Source organism: Procambarus clarkii, chromosome 1, assembly GCF_040958095.1.
Source record: "Procambarus clarkii isolate CNS0578487 chromosome 1, FALCON_Pclarkii_2.0, whole genome shotgun sequence".
NCBI lineage: Eukaryota > Metazoa > Arthropoda > Malacostraca > Decapoda > Cambaridae > Procambarus > Procambarus clarkii.
The window spans coordinates 43,362,995-43,388,962 of record NC_091150.1 but is presented as its reverse complement, the minus strand read 5'-3'; the positions used below and the strand labels follow the sequence as shown (position 1 = coordinate 43,388,962).

Genomic DNA, 25,968 nt, shown 5'->3' with positions numbered 1-25,968 from the left:
CCTAACCTAACCTAACCTATAAAGATAGGTTAGGTTAGGTTAGGTAGGGTTGGTTAGGTTCGGTCATATATCTACTTTAATTTTAACTCCAATAAAAAAAAATTGACCTCATACATTATGAAATGGGTAGCTTTATCATTTCATAAGAAAAAAATCAGTGAAAATATATTAATTTAGGAAAACTTGGCTTATTAGGCAAATCGGGCCTTGCATAGTAGGCTGAGAAGTGCGTTCTGGCTACTAGGTACGACATATATATATATATATATACCACTAAACCTCGGCAGAATATTGAAGGCATAGAAGCAGACATATCAAGAGCATCTAGTTCAAAATGAATTTTCAGAATCAAACATTCAGTGCTGCCATCAGATTAAATATATATTTAACCTGTGTAAAACTGGACGAAATTAACAAAAATATAAAAAAAATACACCAACCATAGTTATGTATTTATCGGTAAAACATTATGAATGTTTGACTGGTAAACCTGTAATCCGGTGCAATAACTAGCATAAGTAGTCTTGCTCTACAATGAGTATTACAGCGGCTGTAAATACCAGGTTTGTAATAATATTTTTGGTTATCCAATTTTTGGGAGTCAAGCTAATCTTTATTGTGTATCCAATACTTCATATGAGAGTCAATGCGATTTAATATTTAATAAGCTCTTAAAGCTCTTGGTCGGTGCGTTCACTGCGAGTCTATATCCAGATATAATTGACATATGAAAGTGGATTTGTTTTTAATGTGGGAAGGATTAAATGAGAAATAAATAAAGACAGTTAAAAAGAAAATAATTGTACACTTTTTACACGAATTGCCTAGTTTCCTTTGAGGCTTTTTACCCACGACTAGTTACAACAGTCACAAGAAATTATAACAAATCCATAATAGTGGATTTAATAACACGAAGCTCGACACACACTCAAGATAGAGGGAAGTGATCAGGTAACTAGTCGGTGCTGGATAAGGATCTGTGTCGTTGGTAAAGAGACATGGTTCAGTATGGTTGATAACGAGACATGGATCAGTGTGGGGTGTTAACAAGACTGGGAACAGTGTGGTTGATAACGAGACAGATATCAGTATGGTTGATAACGAGACATGGATCATTATGGTTGATAACGAGACATGGTTCAGTATGATTGATAACGAGACAGATATTAGCATGGTTGATAACAAGACTGGGAACAGTGTGATTGATAACGGGGCAGATATCAGTATGATTCATAACGAAATATGGTTCCGTATGGTTGATAACGAGACGGATCAGTGTGGTTGATAACGAGACAGATATCAGTATAATTCATAACGAGACATGGTTATGACGAGACAGATATCAGTGATAACGAGACAAATATCAGTGATAACGAAACAGATATCAGTAAAATTGATAACGAGACAGGAATCAGACAATAAATCACATTAAGGAGGCTGAAGATATATTGACCAAACCCCACACACACCAGAAGATGAAGAGGCGACGACGTTTCGGTCCATACTGGACCATTATCAAGTTGATTGTAATAATGGTCCAGGACGGCCCGAAACGTCGTCGTCGTCTCTTCATCTTCTGACGTGTGTGGTTTGGTCATTAGACAGGGATCAGCAAGGTTAGTAACGAGACAGTGCTGGCTCCAACACGGGTTTCGTTACCGCATAGCGAGAGGAGGAGGAGGAGGCGTGTGCCAGTCTCCCGCTGGCACTACACGACTCGTCGCCAGCTAAGCAAATAAAAGTGTTAGTCCTTGTCAAACTGGATACCAGCGCTTGCTAAGATGTGCCTGTGTGTTTGTTGCTCTTGATACTTGCGTGTTTGTGCGGGCATCTATGTCCTTGCGGAGATGTTCTTGCTCTTTGATGCACGTGGTCTTCGGACCTCTAATTAATGCAAACATGCGCAAGCATGCAGCATGCGATATATTTATTGAAAAGGGGGAGAGAAGCAGGGTATTGAGGGGTAATCCAAAGTTGGTTAAAGACGTGGTTATGTCAATGGTAAGGTAAGCATGAGTGGAGATAAGACTGCGGGGAAGATGTTGTAAGAGGAGTGCTCAAGGGAGCTGTCGTGGGACCTCTGGTGTTTGCCATTTACATAAATGAGTCACACATACGATTGAAAAACATCATTTGGAAATTTGGCCGAGGCGCTGTTCTATAATACTAAGAAAGGGTAACTTTTCCTATGATTCCCAGTCATTAATCCCTACTTTTCAAATATTAGGACACACACACACACACACACACACACACACACACACACACACACACACACACACACACACACACACACACACACACACACACACACACACACACACACACACACACACACACACACACACACCAAAGAGCCAAAGCTCAACCCCCGCAAGCACAAATAAGTGAATAGGTGAGCACACACACACACACACACACACACACACACACACACACACACACACACACACACACACACACACACACACACACACACACACACACACACACACACACACACACACACACACACACACACACACACACACACACACACACACACACACACACACACACACACACACACACACACACACGCCAAAGAGCCAAAGCTCAACCCCCGCAAGCACAAATAGGTGAATAGGTGAGCACACACACACACACAGTCAACGACCCCCATCTGTACTAGCTAGAGTGAAGGGCAAGATGCCCCCATGCATGTGGTACCCGTTGTTGGGAAGGAATATGACAAAATTACCCCATATGTACCATTTACATATTATTTGTACATAAAAGAAAAACCTAAGTGTAACAGAAATAAATGATCACAAGTTACCAGAATAAACATGCATGACTTGTTTGTCAAAGCCCAACTATTAAAAACCCAGATCATTGGTTAATGACTTGTGGAAACTTGAAGCCAATTAACTACTTACTGAATTAAATGCTTTAAGAGTGGACGTCATTGGAATTTTAATATCAGTTGCACTCCCTGGCTTTGAAACACGTTCTTTGATGGTTTTGAAATACGTTCCCAGAATCTTGAAGCACGTTCCTAGATGGCCTTGATAAACATTCTAGATGACCTTGAAAAACATCCTAGATGGCCTTGATGAACATCCTAGATGGCCTTGAAAAACATTCTAGATGGCCTTGAAAAACATCCTAGATGACCTTGAAAAACATCCTAGATGACCTTGATGAACATCCTAGATGGCTTTGAAAAACATCCTAGATGACCTTGAAAAACATCCTAGATGGCTTTGAAAAACATCCTAGAATGGCCTTGAAAAACATCCTAGATGGCCTTGAAAAACATCCTAGATGGCTTTGATGAACATCCTAGATGCATTGATAAACATCCTAGATGGCTTTGATGAACATCCTAGATGCTTTGATAAACATCCTAGATGGCTTTGATAAACATCCTAGATGGCTTTGAACCGAATATTTTTCTTCGTCTTGCCAAATTTTATGTTTTATTTATTTTAATTTTATGAATTTATAATTCAAGCTTCTCATGGAAGACTGTCACCACTGCTTTGTCAACAGGAGACTTGAAATACACAGTTAACTCTTCAAAGCTTGAGTATACATCCGCCGCCTGGCGTGGAGCAAGAAGTCGTCGCTGCAGACACCAGATGCAGCTAACTTCCTCAGACGACCGGGAAACGGGTCGTTGCTTCACATGGATCACAGTAGTAACTTCCTGACGCACATCACCGTACTCTCGACGTCTCCAGTCTTGCGCTAAAGCCTCATAATGTCAAGCTAGTGTGACCAGAAGCGAGTCGTCTGGTAACTCCTGCTTTATCAGAAGCGAGTCGTCTGGTAACTCCTGCTTTATCAGAAGCGAGTCGTCTGGTAACTCCTGCTTTATCAGAAGCGAGTCGTCTGGTAACTCCTGCTTTATCAGAAGCGAGTCGTCTGGTAATTCCTGCTTTATCAGAAGCGAGTCGTCTGGTAACTCCTGCTTTATCAGAAGCGAGTCGTCTGGTAACTCCTGCTTTATCAGAAGCCAGTCGTCTGGTAACCCTGCTTTATCAGAAGCGAGTCGTCTGGTAACTCCTGCTTTATCAGAAGCCAGTCGTCTGGTAACTCCTGCTTTATCAGAAGCGAGTCGTCTGGTAACTCCTGCTTTATCAGAAGCGAGTCGTCTGGTAATTCCTGCTTTATCAGAAGCGAGTCGTCTGGTAACTCCTGCTTTATCAGAAGCGAGTCGTCTGGTAATTCCTGCTTTATCAGAAGCGAGTCGTCTGGTAACTCCTGCTTTATCAGAAGCGAGTCGTCTGGTAACTCCTGCTTTATCAGAAGCCAGTCGTCTGGTAACCCTGCTTTATCAGAAGCGAGTCGTCTGGTAACTCCTGCTTTATCAGAAGCCAGTCGTCTGGTAACTCCTGCTTTATCAGAAGCGAGTCGTCTGGTAACTCCTGCTTTATCAGAAGCCAGTCGTCTGGTAACTCCTGCTTTATCAGAAGCGAGTCGTCTGGTAACTCCTGCTTTATCAGAAGCCAGTCGTCTGGTAACTCCTGCTTTATCAGAAGCGAGTCGTCTGGTAACTCCTGCTTTATCAGAAGCGAGTCGTCTGGTAACTCCTGCTTTATCAGAAGCGAGTCGTCTGGTAACTCCTGCTTTACTTGGGGTTCGCCGCTGTGTAAGATACTGTTTAGTCCAGCTTATACGCCTTCTAAAAAGTGAAAGCTCAACCACAGAACGCCGATGTTGAGCACCATGTGTGGGCGTGTGGGCGTGTGGAGGGTAGGTCTGGAGGTGGCCAGGTCGTAGGGTCGTAGAGGTGTGGGCGTGGGGGGGGGGGGGGGGGGAAGGGAGGTGTGGGTGTGTGAAGGGGGAGGGAGGCACATCACAGTGGTTGCCCACTATGAGAGCGGGTGGTCATCACTCTCCGGGCCAGTGATGACCACCATCACCACCCAGGTCTCCACCACAACAGCTCCGGATCACGCCATCTGAAGCCCGCCATATATTATATAAATATCCAATCACCAGACGTTACCTTGCAAGATTATCCACTTAGAAACTTCTTTGCGTCATTCTGAAATTACAGGATCAACTGGTTATAATTTTCTTAGTCAATATCAATTATTTTAAAAATACAGAATTGGTGCAAATAAAATTACAGAATAAATCAGTATGACGGAATAAATTTTCATGTTTGTTTATTTAAAACTTGCTGATGAGTATACATGAATTTGTTTTAAAGGAATACAAAGTTCAAGAGCTTCATCTTTCATCTAAATTGCAGAGGTTCAGAGGCCCGAGTTTCCACACCGCCGATTTCACTGAGGATTCCACCCTATGACTAAACTGCTCCTTCTTGACGTATAAATCTCCCATTACCGTCTTTGACTCCATGTTCCGACTTAATATATCGACCTATAATTTTGGCATTTTATCACAACCATGTTCCCCCAAGCCCGGCGTTCCTGTTCACTGATTCAACATATTTCATCTTCTCGCCTCGAATCCCGCCAACTTCCTATCCTCTAAACCTCGTGTGTGTTCAGCCATCAACTGCTCGCTCTGGTCCGGTGGAAGAGATGTATAATGCTGCGTGATTATGATCATGCCGTGTGAGTATGATCATACTGTGTGGTCATGTTGGTCTGTTGAAGATTTAAGTGGTGTGCTCACATGGTCAGATTATGGTGTCTGCTCGTCTGCTATCTCTGACTTAGTCTTATATCGAACAACGAAGCCTTAAAGTGTATTAATTACACGTCTTAACCCCCATGTTGTTAACGCTTTTCCACGTACTCCCGCCTACCGCTCTAGTTCGTATAGCAATCTCTTGTGAGGTACTGAATCAAAGGCTTTTTGGCAGTCCAGAAATATGCAGTTTGCCCAACCTTCTCTGTCCTGCCTCATTTTCCTTACTTTTTCATAAAACTCTTGTAGGTTCGTCATGCACGACTTCTCTTTCCTAAAGTTATGTTTATGTTTGTTTACATAACTAATTCTCTCCGGGAGCCGGAGAGAATTAGTTATGATGAGATGCAACTAGATGAGTACAATTAGGTGAGTACATAACCGCCCGCATGCACGTGCACGTGTGTATGTGAGAGTGTTTACGTGCGATTATGTATGCGCGAGCGTGCGTTTGGACGCGCATGTATACGTACGTTTAATTTGCAACCCATTCTTCAGCCCAAGCAATAAGTCAAATATTGACTTATTAAAGCAGACAACTAGCTGACAAGAAGGATCTTTCACACAGTATAATAAAAAATAATTTTTTTCTGAAATGTAAATTAATACTATTATCCATCGAGGGTTTATGTATAGCTAAGTCTAGGTTAGGTTAGGTTAAGTTAGGTTAGGTTAGGTTAGGTTAGGTTAGGTTAGGTTAGGTTAGGTTAGGTAAGTTGTTTTAGAGAGAGTTTATACGACAGACTGAAGGTGAACGAAGCACGTCTCAAGTCATAATCCTCGAGCCTTGGTGGACTAATAGTACCAATACTGACTTATGGCGCGTTTGTTTAGTATAGTCAGTATTTGACTTATAAGTTGTAACTCTCTGGGCCCTTTGTTGTGATGATGGGCTGAGTATTATGAGAACATTTATTGAGAACGTGAATGTGAACACGGAGTGAACGCCTCATGAACACATGTCTGAACGTTCCCTCACCTCATAACTAGTGGTAATGTGGGTGTTGAGTGACTCTATACAGATGTGAGTGACTCTATACAGATGTGAGTGACTCTATATAGATGTGAGTGATTCTATACAGATGTGAGTGACTCTATATAGACTTTTGACCATGTCGTAGCTCAGTCGATTAAGGCAGCGTCTGGGATGCTCTCGGGCGCAGGTTCGAATCCTCGTCACGGCCCTTGTGGATTTGTTCACTGGGGGGCCTCGTAGCCTGGTGGATAGCGCGCGGGACTCGTAATTCTGTGGCGCGGGTTCGATTCCCGCACGAGGCAGAAACAAATGGGCAAAGTTTCTTTCACCCTGAATGCCCCTGTTACCTAGCAGTAAATAGGTACCTGGGAGTTAGTCAGCTGTCACGGGCTGCTTCCTGGGGGTGGAGGCCTGGTCGAGGACCGAGCCGCGGGGACACTAAAGCCCCGAAATCATCTCAAGATAACCTCTCAAGATAACCCTATGCAGAGCTTATGGGCTACCGAATTTATAATACACGTATGCATGTATATATGTTGTTGATATGCTCATGTATATTTATAGGGCGAATGTATGAGCCTCTATGGTTCTGGGAGTTCCTTGATTTTCCTTCAGTTGCGCAGTGATATTTGGCTGAGTCAGTAGTTTGTTTCTCCTCAGGATGCGTAATGATGCCTTAATGAGTCAAGATGAGTCACGGAAGTATTATTACTCGGGTTTGGTAATGTAATCCAGGCTGATTGAGGATGAGACCCGAGTACGTCATTCCCCAAGATGGGTAACAAACGCTAAGAATGCGTCAGCAGTGCGTTATCCCCCCCCCCCCATGATGGGTAACTAACGCCTAGATGAGTCAGTAGCGTGTTATTCATCATGAGGAGTTTCCAGCCGTTCATTTCCGACTATAAAGCTCCGCGCTCGGCTCAATATATCTGGCCGAGGAGGAGGACGCTGCTTCGGTAACTGGCAAAAGTCATAATTGGACGTTAGATTTAAGTCCCGGCAATGAAACCCCGAGGTTTACGCGCGCCCGCGAAATGAATGGCCTTCTTTATATGCCATGATGCTAGGTAATAGTTTTCAAGGCTTTCTTCGACGTCTTACTCTCGTCCGAGGAAATTAGAAATAGTGAACCCCCATAAGGAATGCGTTTTTCTTTCAGGGTTGTATTGTTTTTAGGACGTTTAGTGTGTGTGTGTGTGTGTGTGTGTGTGTGTGTGTGTGTGTGTGTGTGTGTGTGTGTGTGTGTGTGTGTGTGTGTGTGTGTGTGTGTGTGTGTGTGTGTGTGTGTGTGTGTGTGTACGTACTTACCTATTTGTGCCAGCATAACTGAGCCTCTGAACTCTGCCTTTTTCAACCAACGGTTGTAAAAATTTTCGACTCCCGAACAACGTTTCGTCTATAAAGGATACTTCTCATCTCTCTGTTTTCTCTCTCTCTCTCCTCTCTCTCTCTCTCTCTCTCTCTCTCTCTCTCTCTCTCTCTCTCTCTCTCTCTCTCTCTCTCTCTCTCTCTCTCTCTCTCTCTCTCTCTCTCTCTCTCTCTCTCTCCAGCTTCCACCCATCACGCCCGCTTCTTCATATTAGTATTCATCGCCAAAGTATCCTTTTTTCCACTCTGTCAAGTTCACCAGAGTATTTATGTCTCGCGTACATTCTTCTTGTCCCATCTCACGTAATTTTGGGACGAGTCTCCTTGCAGACCTTTGTTCTTTTATAGATTTATTATGTGCTTTTGGAGCTTGGCAGCGCTATGACGTAGCTGCATGCTTCAGGAGTGGTCTCACATAGGTGGTGTATAGTGTTTTGAATGACTCCTTGTTCACATTCCTCAAGACTGTTCTGATGTTTGTCCAATTTATAATAAGACACTTGCTTTGTTCTCATTACACAGTCCTCTGAAGTAGGTCTTGGTGTTATATATCTACTTCCAGTTCTTTTATCAGGGACTTAGATAACTGCACACCCCCACCTACATGAGGCCAGTCCTGGGGTATGAAGCTCCATCGAGGAGCTCTCATCTCAAAAGGCACATTATTAAAGTTGTAAAGAACAGAGGTTTGCAACGCTGCTTGTCCCAGGATTGCGATAGATGGGGTATGAAGAGAAACTGAAAGAACTGGACCTATTTTTCGCTAGAAAAGGAGAGAGAGAGAGAGAGAGAGAGAGAGAGAGAGAGAGAGAGAGAGAGAGAGAGAGAGAGAGAGAGAGAGAGAGAGAGAGAGAGAGAGAGAGAGAGAGTGAGTGAGTGAGTGAGTGAGTGAGTGTGAATAAAGCCAGGGCTGGCATAGAGTTGCCTAACCAACAACGAGTAATGGATGCACTAATGACCTCAATAGTTACCCCCATGTTGCTGGGGCTGACACCCCCCCCCCCACCCACATATTAAACAACACACTGATGGTCCACCCAGGTATCATTTCCTGATGTCCTATCACCGGGAGATGTTTCCTGACCATCGTGATGTTAAAACCTTTCCTCTCATCTTCTACGATCTTCCTTACACGTTCCCTTGACGTCCTCCCCTCCCCTCATACCCCTTCCCTTCTTCTCCCCTTCACATTACTCTCCCCTCTACACCTTTCCCTCTCTCTCCCCTTACACCCCTCCTCCTCCTCTCCCATAACTCTTATCCCTGTAACACCAAGTTATGAGTTTACTGGGTTTATGGACAACACAAAAACTAGCTGACTCTTTCCTTAAGGTCTGACTTTCCAGCATGTGAGATGTGCAGTTCGCCCCTGTGGCTCCGTGTGGCCTAACATCGTCCAGCCCAAAACCCTCAATTTGCAAAACTGGGAGGGAGGGACTAACCTGCAATCCAATTCGCATTATATTTTACAGGTAATCTATCTTAATTTGCACCATGGGTAACGACTACTGTAGGGGGAGAGAGAGAGAGAGAGAGAGAGAGAGAGAGAGAGAGAGAGAGAGAGAGAGAGAGAGAGAGAGAGAGAGAGAGAGAGAGAGAGAGCAGTGAGTCTGGAGAGGTTAAGGGTCTGGAGAAAGTGACATGAGATATGAGAGAAAGATATGACCAGGAGAGAAAGATAAGATCAGATAAGAAAGATAAGGTCAAATAAGAAAGAAAGCTTAAGATCAGATAAAAAACAATGTTAAGATAAGCTTAGATATGAAAGACAGATCAGTTAGTTAAGAAAAATATGATCAGAAAGTATATTAAGGATAAGATCAGGTAAGAAAGATATCTTGAAATGAGAAAGTAAGATATCATCAGATAAAATAGATAAGAATAGATAAGGATGGTAAGATCACCTAAGAGAGAAATTAAGATAAGATCAGGTAAGAAAGTAAGATCAGATAAGTAACTAAGTATAGCAGAAAGCGCTAAACTAGCATGACAATATTGCTGAGAAGGTCTACCTTGACAAGTTATTAGGGGGGGGGGAACTAAGGCAATTCCAGGTAGGGTTTGTGACCGCATTAACATCCGTCTAGCCTCAATGAGCGCTTGAAGCTTTTGCGTTACCCCGAAAGATAACCGATTTGGAGGTTATCGTTACTGTAAGTAGTTACGAGCACCAGCTGAACGAGAGAGAGCGAAACGAGTTACTCCTCTCACGGAAACATGCAAGCTGTTGTAATAGTCTAATGAATCGTAACTAGTTAGTGTTGTGAATCTTAATAGCTTCATGGCCTTGAGTGAGAGTTATTCCTCATCCAAGTTTGATGTTGGTTACAACCTGATGTAAAGCGTCGTCCGTAGTGTAAACCAAGGTCGTGTGAGAGAGAGGAGACATGTTTTGGGATGCACAGAAATCCCAATAGCATGATGCATCAAATGAGCAAATCCACAAGGGCCGAGAAGAGGAGTCGAACCTACGGATGCTCTCGGACGCCGGTTCGAATCCTCGTCACGGCCCTTGTGGCTTTGTTCAGGTTTTTGGAGTTTTTGTGTGTCGTTGAGGGACACTTTAGGTGGACGGGAAGAGGGCAACGACGTGGGAATTTCCTAGGGAGGAAAGAGTTGGATGATGTCATTATTGACCAATGAGGGAGCTGGCAAGGTTGTGACGTATCCCTGGCAGAGGCTCTGTGATTGGTGAAGCCGTCACTTGCGAGTGTGTAGTCCGAGAGGTCACACACACACACTACTCGTCACTACGTCGAGTTAACGGTACACTTCGATGTGTCTTGGTGCAGGAACTACAGTGAACTGTGACGGAGACGAATTTTAACAGGTAGGAGAGGGTGACTGAGGTGTCAGCCTCGATTCTTTTGAGACTGGAGCGACGTTCAGAGGCTAGTTAATGAGGTGGATTAAAGCTAGCCATCGCAGCCCACCATTGTTATTGGAGACCCTGTGCTTCCGGGAAGCGAGAAGAAACCAAGTTTACTGAGCCAAAACTTGAAGAATCGGTCGGCGACGACCCTGGAGTGGCGCCGACTGATGCTGGAAGGATCTGGAAGGTCTGTGAATCCACAGTGGTAAACCTACAAGAGGTTTTGTTTGTCCCAGGCGAGAACAGTGTGGACAGGTGAGTCAAGGATGGTGTCTGTGTCTCACCTCCACACGCACGTCAGGAAGAGAAATTTCGACAGTGGCAGTCGAGAGAAGATTTGTGGACGACCAGGAGGTTAGGTAGACGCAAGGCGCCATCTTGATTTCTAGAGGCCAGGGTCGTCTGCAGTTGGTGTGTCGTAAGCTAAGAGGAGCTGGATATACCTGACGACCAGTCACTTGGTGGTGCTACTACCGACCTGTAAAGAATAATTCGTCAGAGAGAAGATCCACTCCGAGTAGAGGAGGATTGATCCACATTTGTGTTCCACCAAGGATCATTTGTCATCTTTATTTGGTTGTGTGGGAGAGCTCATTGTAATTGTATACGTGACGCAATGAATGGATTTGAGAAGGGTTGTTTTCATTTATCAATATATGTGTTTTGATAAGTGATTACGATGATCCGTATTTTGCAAGACTAATCGAGATAAGAAGAGCAGCCTAGTGTAGGGCATAATTTCTCATAAGGAGAAACTAAGGTGGAACAGCACATTTTGGGAGAGACTCAATTTAGAGTTGTTGGTTGATGCAAATGATGTGAAGGACACTTTAATGAAGAGTTAATATTACTGATATTATACCATGCTTTTGGATGCTTGTGTTTATTTATTGAGATATGCATAATCATGTATGCACATCTCTTCTCTCTGCTCTGAGAAGCATGGAGAAATGGATTATTTTATAGCGTGGGAGAGGCACAAGAAGTAGAATATTAGGGGGGTAAGTAGCCTACACCCACAGATATTTGCCGACTGAAGCAGAGTTGGTCCAATTGGCGACCTTGTTTATGAAGCACCTTTGTGGCCGATGAGCGCGGGAATTCATGTACCCCGATAGCAGTGATTGAACTGAAAGTGAAATAAGTGTATTGAGGTATAAATACACACAAAGGGATGAGGTAGCTCAAGCTGTTCTCACCTTCCGATCAGTACAACGTGTTCATACATATATAGACACATCTCAAACAATAAGCATATTACCAAACATTCTGAGGGATACAAGGATAGCAGTGATTGCAGGTGACCAGGCTGCTTCCAGTGTGATGCTCGCTATCTCTGGCGAGATGAATCTGTCACTAGGATGCCCAGCTTCTCTCCTCACACGGAGGTTAGTCTTGGTGAGTGACCCTCTCAGTCCTTGCGACTGGGTTCCGCTTTGATGACAGTTACACCAAGAAAGGAGAATGCATGTGCAGGCGATGAGTCACAATAACCTGGCTAAAGTATGTTGACCAGACCACACACTAGAAAGTGAAGGGACGACGACGTTTCGGTCCGTCCTGGACCATTCTCAACGATTGTCAATCATCGACAATCAACAATCAATCATCAAGTCGAATGACAATCGACTTGAGAATGGTCCAGGACGGACCGATACGTCGTCGTCCCTTCACTTTCTAGTGTGTGGTCTGGTCATCGAGAAGGCATATCACAAGGGTTAGTAAAATTGAGGGATGGTGGATGGTGATAATGGTGTCAGTATAGTGATGGGGATAGTGTTGGTGTCATCACCAGGACTGTCTGAGTCCCAAAAGCGATAGCGTAGCGACACTTTACGCTATATAATATAAATATATACAACAAGGAAATGTATCGCCATTAAAAAAAAATCAACATTACGATAAAAAGAAGTGCCAACTCATGACACCTTTTGTCAGCATGTTCGCATGTGTGCTGTTGTTGTTGACACCACACATGCAACACCTGTGCCCTCGTCCTCTCTAGCAGCAGCATCAGCAGCAGCAGCTGGTTGCAGCATCCACCACTACACCTGTGTCCTCTCTCATCTGTTACGTGCAGCTGGTGACGCTATATTCTCATCACTGGTCCTTGTTATCCTCATCTGATATCCTCCTTTCTCTCTCTTCGGTGTTATCTTCTGCATCGTTTGATATGCCCATTCTCGTCTAACTTTATCATCCTCGTTATCTAGCATTATAATCCTCGTCATCTAGCATTATCATCCTCGTCATCTAGTATCATCATCCTCGTCATCTAGCACCATCATCCTCGTCATCTAGCATCATCATCCTCGTCATCTAGCATCATCATCCTCGTCATCTAGCATCATCATCCTCGTCATCTAATATCATCCTCGTCATCTAACATCGTCATCCTCGTCATCTAATATCATCCTCGTCATCTAACATCGTCATCCTCGTCATCTAGCATCATCACCCTCGTCATCTAGCATCATCATCCTCGTCATCTAGCATCATCATCCTCGTCATCTAATATCATCCTCGTCATCCTCGTCATCTAGCATCATCATCCTCGTCATCTAGCATCATCAAGCATCATCATCCTCGTCATCTAATATCATCCTCGTCATCTAGCATCATCATCCTCGTCATCTAGCATCATCATCCTCGTCATCTAACATCATCATCCTCGTCATCTAGCATCATCATCCTCGTCATCTAATATCATCCTCGTCATCTAGCATCATCATCCTCGTCATCTAATATCATCCTCGTCATCTAGCATCATCATCCTCGTCATCTAATATCATCCTCGTCATCTAGCATCATCATCCTCGTCATCTAATATCATCTTCGTCATCTAGCATCATCATCCTCGTCATTTAGCATCATCATCCTCGTCATCTAGCATCATCATCCTCGTCATCTAGCATCATCATCCTCGTCATCTAGCACCATCATCCTCGTCATCTAGCATCATCATCCTCGTCATCTAGCATCATCACCCTCGTCATCTAACATCATCATCCTCGTCATCTAGCATCATCATCCTCGTCATCTAGCATCATCATCCTCGTCATCTAGCATCATCATCCTCGTCATCTAGCATCATCATCCTCGTCATCTAGCATCATCATCCTCGTCATCTAGCATCATCATCCTCGTCATCTAGCATCATCATCCTCGTCATCTAGCATCATCATCCTCGTCATCTAGCATCATCATCCTCGTCATCTAGCATCATCATCCTCGTCATCTAACATCATCATCCTCGTCATCTAGCATCATCATCCTCGTCATCTAATATCATCCTCGTCATCTAGCATCATCATCCTCGTCATCTAATATCATCCTCGTCATCTAGCATCATCATCCTCGTCATCTAATATCATCTTCGTCATCTAGCATCATCCTCGTCATCTAGCATCATCATCCTCGTCATCTAGCATCATCATCCTCGTCATCTAGCATCATCATCCTCGTCATCTAGCACCATCATCCTCGTCATCTAGCATCATCATCCTCGTCATCTAGCATCATCACCCTCGTCATCTAGCATCATCATCCTCGTCATCTAGCATCATCATCCTCGTCATCTAGCATCATCATCCTCGTCATCTAGCATCATCACCCTCGTCATCTAGCATCATCACCCTCGTCATCTAGCATCATCACCCTCGTCATCTAGCATCATCATCCTCGTCATCTAGCATCATCACCCTCGTCATCTAGCATCATCATCCTCGTCATCTAGCATCATCATCCTCGTCATCTAGCATCATCACCCTCGTCATCTAGCATCATCATCCTCGTCATCTAGCATCATCACCCTCGTCATCTAGCATCATCACCCTCGTCATCTAGCATCATCATCCTCGTCATCTAGCATCATCATCCTCGTCATCTAGCATCATCACCCTCGTCATCTAGCATCATCATCCTCGTCATCTAGCATCATCACCCTCGTCATCTAGCATCATCATCCTCGTCATCCATAAAAATGAAAACCGTCTGAAGTTGGAAAGCGACGCATACGTTCCTCTCACAATATTCTTCATGTGATTCCTCTGGCGACAGCTTACTCTCCATAAGGTGCTACTTAGTCCTTCCCGGTTTGGTGCCTTCTTTTGATAATTACTTACTATCCATAACCACCCTTATGTCTCGTTCTTTATTAGAGCTCTTTAATGCCTTTCCTACATAATTTTTTAAGTTGTGTGTGGTCTACTTTTTCCGATTCCACATTCCATAACATGGCATTTATTCACATTGAATTCCATGTGCCACATGTCGCTCCAAGCACTTATTTTATCTAGAACAATTTGAAGGGCATTACAATCGTCTGCGTCTCCTATCTTCTCCAGTATCTTAGCTTCACCCGCAAACTATGTTCATATAATTCTGTATTCCTTCTGATAGATTGCTTATGTAGAAGATAAACATTACTGGTGCAAGAACTGAGCCCTGTGGTACTCCGCTAGTAACACTCCTCCAGTCAGATACATTGTCTCTGATTACCGCCCTCATCTACCTGTCAGTTAGAAAAAATTTCATCCATGTCAGAAGTCTCCCTGTCACCCCTCCAGCATGTTCAAGTTTCCAGAACCGCTTCTTGTGTGGGACTCTTTCAAAAACCTTTTTTTAGGTCCAGATAGATACGGTCTATCCAACCATATCTTTCCTGTAGAATCTGTGTTTCTATCATAAAAAAGTAAGTTGACTTAGAACAGGATCTTCCTGTTCGAAAATCATACTGTCTGTCCGATATTATCCGTGGAAACACAAACCGTAACTGTCTCTATTTTCGCTTGTTACAACCTGTAATAAAGTTGTTACATCTTGGCTTAACGTGTTTATGACGTATTAGAACGTTGTTACAACTTGCTTTATTGGTTGTTATAACTGGTTAGGAGGTGTTAAAACGTGTTCGAACGTTGTACTAACGTCGTAGTTTCGGTCTGTGTTTGGCGGGATGTCATTACGTTCTACCCATTTGGTTTTAACTGTTTTTTCTAGTGTGTTGACGACCACGCTTGTTAATGACACGGGTCTGTAATTTAGAGGGGTCTTTTCTGCTACAATTTTTATAGACTGAAACTATGTTTGCCTTTTTCAACATATCTGCTAAGTTTCCAGGATGTTTAGAATACCAGTTGAAGTGGAATGCTCAGCTCATTTGCATATTCTCTCAGCACCCAAGGTAAAACTTCATTTGGTCCAACTGCTTTATTTTTTCCTATCACCTTGAGTAATTTTTCCACTTCGCCTTGAGACCTCTAAGTACTCTATGCTGTTCTCTGAAACTGACATTGTGTCTGGTTCTCTGAGAACCTCAGTTTACACAAAAACACTTTTGAACTGTTAATTAAGTGTTTTTTATTTTTTATTTTCTGGAAAAACTGGACTTTTATTTTCTGTGATTTTTACCCCATTCTCAATCTCTGGATTTTATCCTATACATGCAGCTTGCTTTTAATAAATTTATAGAAAATGCCTGAATTTACTGGACTGTATCATATCTACATTTGAAACTGTGTATGGAGTCAGCCTCCACCACATCACTGATTAATGCATTCCATTTACTAACTACTCTGACACTGGAAAAGTTCTTTCTAACTTCTCTGTGGCTCATCTGGGTACTAAATTTCCACCTGTGTCTCCTTGTTCGTGTTCCACCCGTGCTGAAGAGTTTGTCTTTGTCCACCCTGTCAATTACTCTGAGAATTTCATAGGTGGTTATCATGTCTTACCTTACTCTTCTGTTTTCCAGGGACGTGAGGTTCAGCTACTTTAGCCTTTCCTCGTAGCTCATACCTCTCAGTTCCGGGACGAGCCTGGCAGCATACCGTTGAATCTTCTCTAACTTTATCTTGTGTTTAACTAGGTATGGACTCCTAGTTGGAGCTGCATATTCCAGGAATTGGTCTGACATAAGTGGTATACAGGGTCCTGAACGATTCCTTACATAAGTTTCTAAAGGCATATGCTTAGCATAGTCTAGCATATGCCGCTGAGGATATCCTTTTGATGTGGGCCTCTGGGGACAGGTTCGGTGTGATATCAACCCCCAAATCTTTCTCTCTATCTGACTTTTCTAGGATTTCACCTCAGGATGGTACCTTGGGTTCAACCTTCTGCTCCCTTCGCCTAATTTCATTACTTTGCACGTTCCTGAGTTGAACTTTAGTAGCCATTTTCTAGACCATTCCTCCAGCCTGTCCAGGTCGTCCTGTAGTCTCTGTCTATCTTGATTCTTCTCATAATTTTTGCATCATCAGCAAACATTGAGAAGATGTGTGTGTATATACGCGTGCACGTGTGTGTGTGTGTATCAAAGACTGAGGGGAGAAAGAAAGACTCATTTCGTCGGTCTCAAAGACTGAGACCGACATATCGCCACCATGATGCCCGCACCAGCGCCCGACACCTACGGACGCCAGAGATCAACAAGGAGAGCGTGGCCCGGATGCTGCATCACCGCCCGCCCATAAATCTTGCCCCACCCAGCATCCTTGACACGCGGACACACCAACGTCCAGGAGCAGGAGGACCGGACCAGACGCTCCGGGGCACACCGTGCTACGCTCCCAGCTGCCGTACCGTCGACACTCGCGAGGTTGGGTGTGGAGAAATGACTCTTAAATGAGAATCGTTGGTGAGGGTGTAGTGCACTTTGGGGTGTAATTTACCCGTTAATAATATTTCCTTGAGAAAACGGCCAATCACCTTTGCTTCTTTATACAAGGATAAATGCCATCAGGTATTGGTGATGTTAACTACTCAACGGGGGTAGCTGAGAGATGTGTTCATGTTTCCCTAGTGAGGCGAAACACCAGAGAGAGAGAGAGAGAGAGAGAGAGAGAGAGAGAGAGAGAGAGAGAGAGAGAGAGAGAGAGAGAGAGAGAGAGAGAGAGAGAGAGAGAGAGAGAGAGAAAGAGAGAGAGAGAGAGAGACAGACAGACAGACAGAGAGACAGACAGAGAGACAGAGAGAGAGAGAGAGAGAGAGAGAGAGAGAGAGAGAGAGAGAGAGAGAGAGAGAGAGAGAGAGAGAGAGAGAGAGAGAGAGAAAGAGAGAGAGAGAGAGAGAGAGAGACAGACAGACAGACAAACAGAGAGACAGACAGACAGACAGACAGACAGACAGACAGACAGACAGACAGACAGACAGACAGACAGACAGACAGACAGAGACAGAGAGAGAAAGGTGAGGGATGATAGACAGAGAGAACATGACCTTCGGTGTAAAATCAAAGAAAATGAGGAAGAAGAGCGATTGCACATGTAGGATGGTGAGTACTGAACACTGTGTCTGCAGCTTGACCTTCCCGATCACCAGATGACAATTTGCAGAACTAGTATAAAACTAACATTTTCAATCCGTCCGGTCTTTGGTCAAAGCTCGCGCAGCTCAGCTCACGAACGAGACTCGTACAACTTACGACTTTCTCTAATCTTACTTTGTGTCTTTCCAGGTGGGGATTTCACCGTGGGATTATATCCAAGTGCTCTATCTTGAGGTGATTTCTGGGCTTTTTAGTGTCCCCGCGGCCCGGTCCTCGACCAGGCCTCCACCCCCCAGGAAGCAGCCCGTGACAGCTGACTAACACCCAGGTACCTATTTTACTGCTAGGGTGCTGGTCATAGGTAGTGTACAGTATCCTAAAACCTACACGAATATGCGTTCGATTTGTGTGCGTCACTCGTGTTATCGTGTTCGTGTGTGCCTGCATTAACAAGCATTGCATGTGTCTACTCCGTGATATCTTCTCACGCTATCCCTCTTCTCATGCTCAAGCTTTCAGTCTGCCATCATCGGTTATCTGCGTTCTAGTCTCCTCATATTCGTCCCAAAATCTTATCTTGGCTTATCTTGAAGTAATGTCAAGCAGGGGAGCCGGTCGGCCGAGCGGACAGCACGCTGGACTTGTGATCCTGTGGTCCTGGGTTCGATCCCAGGCGCCGGCGAGAAACAATGGGCAGAGTTTCTTTCACCCTATACCCCTGTTACCTAGCAGTCAAATAGGTACCTGGGTGTTAGTCAGCTGTCACGGGCTGCTTCTTGGGGGTGGAGGCCTGGTCGAGTACCGGGCCGCGGGGACACTAAAGCCCCGAAATCATCTCAAGATAACCTCAAGATAGCTAACTCTCTCTCTCTCTCTCTAGCGTGTCCAGGGGCTTCAGGGGGGCATCTTGTAACCGTTCTGTCTCAGCAGAGGATCCAAAGGATACCTGATCAACCAGACTGTGACTCATACGTCAGGCTGCGAGCAGCCGCGTCTAACAGCCTGGTTGATCAGTCCAGCAACCAGGAGGCCTGGTCGACGACCGGGCCGCGGGGACACTAAGCCCCGGAAGCACCTCAAGGTAGCCTCAAGGTAGGTAGCAGTTTGGCGACGGCAGCCAACAGTGACAAGGAGAATACTATTCCGTCAGTTTTGTCATCGACAATTAAGAAACAGTAGGGATCCTTGTACTGATTGATGGGGCTTGTTACCTCTCTATTGTAATCACTCCACTCTCACAATTACGCTTTGGTTTCCTTTTGTAATGGATTGACCCTCATTCTATTCTGAACTGTAAACAATGGATGCAGTCTTGAGAAATTTATACTGACGAAAGACGTATGTATATATAGTGGTTTGTAAACAGGGCTGTTTATTTACGGAACTAATTACCTGGCAACAGTGATGATGGGAGGTGATGGTATGGTGCCAGTGCCACAGGAATAGCGACTTTTCAGTTAAGGTGGTGACACTATTGACCATGAGGGAGGGTGTGATGGTGACAGTATTGAGCATAATGGTGTGATGGTGACAGTATTGACCATGAGGAAGAGTGTGATGATGTAAACCAGACTGATAATGACACTCAGTGAGGCCCAAGATGGTAGGGAAGGTGATCAAGAAGAAAGTGAGGCCAGTTACGGTGATGGTGACACGGTAGTGATAATGAGGGTACGAACAATCTCACCAGCGTTGATCAAGGGACCTGGTGACAACTGAGATGGTGACGACAAAAATGCAGTAATGATTACTCTCGATTACTTACCAAAACAGGACAAAAAAATTAGTGAAAACATCAATTTGTTTTCGTCTAGCTAATAGATTTATGCAATACTTCACAAATATAGAAGAAAAAGCATATGTTATAAGCAACTTTAAATGACTTTCTGTAGAGTGTCATTCCCAAAATTACCGACGATTGAAAAGGCGCGAGAAATGTTTATATCGTGGCCAAGGAATCTGAGTTATGGGGCAGTTGATAACAGCCAGAGCAGACACATGCAAACATGGGTGAAATGTTGAAATGTTGAAATCTTTACCTATATCTTCTTCCTCCTCCTCCTCCTTTCTATTGAGAGTTACCAATCTGTCCGTTCCAGCCCTTGTCTCTCGCTGCTGGTGTATTGCACCATCAGATATCGCCAGAGGAAGGAGCAACAAGTCAAAGACCTTGCAATAATGTTTAGAAGACCTATCTTTCGGAGATCACGATAAATCAGAGCTTGCAACAAGCAGGGAAAATAATAGGGTAGATAATTAGAACCTTGAGAACAAGGGACGCCGCCCCAACACCGGGGCTCTTCAAAGCACTGGTGCTGTCTCTTATGGGATAGTGTCCACTCCTCTCCTTCCCTTTCAAGTCGAGTGAGACAGCAGAACTGGAAAGGCTGCAGTAAACATTAGCTGCTCACAAAAGACTCGGAGAAGCATTTTGAAATCTGCTGGGACCGGCTTAGTACAGTTACACTGTTCTCCTGGGAATGAAGATGAGATATATATGCCCGAAATGCCCGAAACGCTTTGCGTAATAGTGGCTTTAGGCATTGTATGCACTAGCCCTATCTATAATCCATCACTCTTTGTAAAATTTCTTGTATGTATGTACCTTACCTAAATAAACATTTGATTTGATTTTGATATATGTATCGCAATGTACACATGGAACCCGCTGAAAGGTTCTGAACCCTCACAATGAATGTGCAGAATACTGGTATGAGAGAAATGGTTTGAGGTGTGAAATTAACCCAATGAGACGTCAAGGTGCCTTAAGCTCAGGCATAGTACAAAGTGTAGGCGATGAGTCACAATGGCTAAAGTATGTTGATAAGACTATACACTAGAAGGTGAAGGGACGACGACGTTTCGGTCCGTCCTGGACCATTCTCAAGTCGATTGTGTCTTGAGTCAAGTCTTACGTCTCGCAATCGACTTGAGAATGGTCCAGGACGGACCGAAACGTCGTCGTCCCTTCACCTTCTAGTGTGTGGTCTGGTCAGCATAGTACAAAATGTAACCTTCACAGAGCCAAGACTCCTGTCAACAAATACGAGAACAGTGACAGGCTCTAGGAGCTCTAGGAGCTCTAGGAGCTCTAGGAGACTCGAACGGCGGTATTTTATTTAACAGTGGCAGCCTTCAAGCGAGAAACTGGGCCAGTTTCTACTTTAGTTAAGGGATCAGCCTGGCTGTGATGGGCCAGTTTCTACTTGAGTTAAGGGATCAGTCCTGGCTGTGATGGCTACGATGTCAAACACCCTCACAGACCAGACTCGTCAAGGAAGGCTGGCCACACACCACGCAGCTGGCGTACTGCAACGCTCGACATATTGAACAGATAAGACAAGATATTCACAAAGTTACTCCCTCTTGACTTACCATATATATAAAATAAGAACATCGGGGAATTTATATAACCTCAGGAGACTCCTTCAAAAGACTTACAGCCTTGGTAATATTTTACCCCCTTAGAGATAATTTATCCCAAAGGGATAATTTAAACATTAAGGATAATATATCCCAAGGGGATAATTTATCCCATGAGGATAATTTACCCCAATGAGATAATTTACTTCATGGGGGATAATTTACCCCCGATGGGGATAAATTACAATTTATGTTTGTATCTGTGTCTGTGTATGTATGTGTACTCACCTAGTTGTACTTGCGGGGTTTTCATATCTGCATTTGAAACTGTGTATTGAGTCTACCTCCTCCACATCACGAAAATCTCCCTGATCTAACAAATTCACAAAGACCTGATAGTTGTAGCATTAAACATTATGATAAATATCGCGAGGAAACATTTATATATGGAATTAACAGGGTAAGAACTCGGCAATGTTATAGTGGCCAGAATACGTCTGGAATATAGACGTATCTGGCAGCTTTCTCAAAACTCAAATGTCGAATACACAATGTGTCAACTTTGAGAAGGTGTCGAGTACACAATGTGTCAACTTCGTGAAAGAGAAAACATTCACTCTCTTGAACATTATATTGTAGAATGTCCCATACTGACTGACTTTCGCCCTCCTGGGCTGAGGTATGCTAAACTCTGTAACTACTATATGAGTACTGGAACACTTGATGATATATTGGACTAGTACCCAAGATAGACCATGTAATGCATCAGTTTTACAATGTTTGTGATGTAACTATAACCTGTACTAGTAAAATTACCCTAATCACCTTCAGTGGTTAGGTGCTTAATAACTCACTAGTTTATATAGCAGCTACCTTACCCTGTCAAAGTAGGAGAGGCATAAATATATGTGTATGTGTGTGTATGCACGTGTATATGTATGTATACGTGTATGTATATGTGTATATATGTCTCTATATGTATGTTTGTGTGGTATACAAAGTTATAAATGATTCCTTACACAAGGTTTTGAAGGCAATTCTGATGTTAGCCAAGCTAACATGTACGCTGATGATATCCTCTTGATGTGGGCTTCAGGGGACTGGTCTTCCATGACATCAACCCCCAGGTGTTTCTCATTCATTCCCTGACTCTTGAAGGATATCAAATCCCAAATGGTTCCTTGTATCTGACCTTCTGCTCCCTACACCTATCTTCATGACTTTACATTTGCTCGGGTTAAACTCAAATTGCCATTTGTTGGACCATTCCTTAAGCTTGCCCAGATCTTCTAGGAGCCTCATGTTGTCCTCTTCTGTCCTATATAGTCCTAATGGCTTGGTGCTTTCTCCTGATAGTTCCGTTCCTCTGTCTTAATCCTTCTCATAATTTTAGCATCGTCAGCAAACATTGAGAGGAATGAGTCTATACCTTCTGGAAGATCATGCACCTATATCAGAAACAGGATACGTCCGAGTACAGAGCCCTGTGGGACTCCACTGGTGACATCATGCCAGTCTGAGGTCTCACCCCTCACTGTAACTCTCTGCTTCCTATTGCGTAGGTACTCTCTGATCCACTGGAGCACCTTACCAGCTACACCTGCCTGTCTCTCCAGCTTATGTACCAGCCTCTTATGCGGTACTGGTTCAAAGGCATCTCGACAGTCCAAGAAAATGCAGTCTGCCCACCCTTCTCTTTCTTGCTCAATCTTTATCATCTGGTCGAAGAATTCTATTAAACGCGTGAGGCAAGATGTGCAATCCCTAAGCCCATGTTGGTTGTCACGAAGTCCCTTCTCTCCAGGTGTGCCAATGGGTGTTTTCTCGCAATCTTCTCCATCACCTTGCATGGTACACTAGTCAAGGACACTGGCCTGTAGTTCAGTGCCTCTTGTCTGTCACCCTTTTTGTATACTGGGACCACATTAGCCGCCTTCCATATTTCTGGTAGATCTCCAGCGACTTATTATGGCGACTTTCACTGTAGAGAGTGGCAAGCAAAGTGCTTCTGCACACTCTTTCCGTACCCATGGTGAGATTTCGTCCCGTCCAACAGTTGACACGACAACATGACACTTGACACAACATGACACTTGACACAACATGACACTTGGCACGACAACATAACAGCTGCCCATTAACAACCTCCCCCCCCCCTCCCCACAGAACAAGCATGGCATGATAAGATACACAGGTCAGTAATAAAGCATTGACGCTAAATGCCAGAGAGCTAGTGAGCGCTTCTGGAATGGAGGGAAGGGAATGTAGTGGTGGATGGTGGGGGGGGGGGATAGTGGAGGAAGGAGCGACAAAAGAATAACGGAGGGAGGGAGAGAGAGAGGGGCAATAAGCAAAATATTCGTAAAAAAAAAGGCATTGTAGTGTTGACCTTTTCTATCCGTTGGCCCTTGATTAGGTGGGTTGCTTGGGTTTGTACGTTTCTGGTTAGGCAAAACAGCTTCATTTTTAACGGAGAGTCGAATGGAGAGAACAGACTGATTAAATACTAATATGAGTGCGTTTAATGTACATGTCAATGTATGTATTAAACCCCTCATTTTTTTCAAGCAAATTTCGAGTTGGCATTTAAATAGTTATATACAACATTGTGCAAGACATTGGTGCTAAGAGGGAAATGACCTCAATTTGTGGAACTGCCACTTAGATGGCGATTCGAGGTATCGAACCTGGAGACGTGCACTTGGAGATAACTTGGCATGTTCTCATTACGACTGTATGATCCAGAGGTCGTCTTTCTCGCAGGTCGTGAGGTGGTGCAGAGATGAGAGTCATGGTGCCTTGTATACCGTTGATGTGCCCCCGTATTCTGACGCTCAAAGTCTCTCACCTCTCACCCCTCACACTTCAGAAGAGTCACGTGTGTTCCTCACACGGAACACCACACGTCTCAGACGGTACAAGGAACACCTTACGTGGAACACTTCTGCCACAGTGCTGGGAGTTGTGCATATTGTTTTATTTGAGTGATCAGTGATGATGATTACGCAGTGGTAGATCCCATGGTAACTTTAGCCTTTCTAGGGCCCACGTCTGAAGTCCCACCACTGAGGCCCACACGTCTGAAGTCCCACCACTGAAGCCCACACGTCTGAAGTCCCACCACTGAGGCCACACACGTCTGAAGTCCCACCACCTGAAGCCCACACGTCTGAAGTCCCACCACTGAGGCCCACACGTCTGAAGTCCCACCACTGAAGTCCCACACGTCTGAAGTCCCACCACCTGAGGCCCACACGTCTGAAGTCCCACCACTGAAGTCCCACACGTCTGAAGTCCCTCCACTTAATGTATAAAGCTGTGGGTCTAATATTTTCCGTCATGTTAACATAATTTTTCTATATAATTGACGCATTCGTTTTCTTTGAAGGAGAACAACATATAATTACGTGCACTGAAATAGATATTTAGTGACAAGCATTTGCTTTTCCTTTGACGCTTCGATCTTAAATGATCATTATTTTCGCTGTTAACATATTAAGTGTATGCTGGTGACCACCTGTTATGTGATTCTTACTTTAGAACAAGATTTTTCAACTTACCCACCAAACACACACCGAAACTACGACGTTGGTACAACGTTCGAACAAGTTTTAACACCTCCTAACCAGTTATAACAACCAATATAGCAAGTTGTAACAACGTTCTAATACGTCATAAACACGTTAAGCCAAGATGTAACAACTTTATTACAAGTTGTAACAAGCGGAAAATAGAGACAGTTTCGGTTTGTGTTTCCAGGGTATATGTAGACAACATTAGTCCAAGTTACGCCAGCTACAACGTCCTTATTCTTAATTTAAATATACTTTGAATTTAAAATAATTTTTAATTATTTTCTTAAATATAATTTACTCGCTTATGTCGGCGCTTATTTATAGTCAACTCCGTCCTCATACTAGGCTGGTTAAAGCCGCGGCCGTCCTCCCCAGACGCGTTCATCGATTTTAATATACTGTGTATTAAAAATTGGTTTGTGATATGTAAATTAATATTATTATACATCGAAATTCTATGTATAGTTAGGCGTAGGTTAGGTGTTTAGGTTCTGTTGGCGGTTATTTGTTTTTGAAGTACGCGGGTGAAGCCAACCCGTCCTCGACTCAAGTCCATTGCAATCAGCGGTCGACCCCACAGATGCATTCATAAATTTTAACATGCTGTTCATTCAAGACGGGAACTTTCTCAAATATAAATTAATTTTATAATATATTAGCATATTGTGCATATATAGGCATAAGTTAGGTCAGGTGTTTAGGTTCTGCTGGTAATTATTTGTATTTGTAGTACGTGGGTGAAGCATTTAGCGTTGTGATTCGAACAAAATTCGTCAGTGAAGCACTTGTTCCGAAAGTGTTCGGACGAAATCAGTTGTGAGTCGCGTGTAAACCGTTTTTCAGTTCATAAACAGAGGGTTTGGCGGGTGGATGGAATCACTTTTGGCCTTTGGAG

The 25,968-nt window shown here is 43.9% G+C and overlaps 1 protein-coding gene across 1 annotated transcript; it reads right to left on the bottom strand.

Annotated features, from left to right (window-relative positions):
• Positions 1-3,993: 3,993 nt before the first annotated feature.
• Positions 3,994-22,800, bottom strand: LOC138363097 (uncharacterized). Its single transcript, XM_069322081.1, has 4 exons — positions 22,691-22,800; positions 11,889-11,997; positions 10,469-10,597; positions 3,994-4,632 (listed from the first exon to the last, which is right to left on the bottom strand). Exons 1-4 carry the CDS (start codon positions 22,798-22,800, stop codon positions 3,994-3,996), a joined length of 987 nt encoding a protein of 328 aa, XP_069178182.1.
• Positions 22,801-25,968: the final 3,168 nt, after the last annotated feature.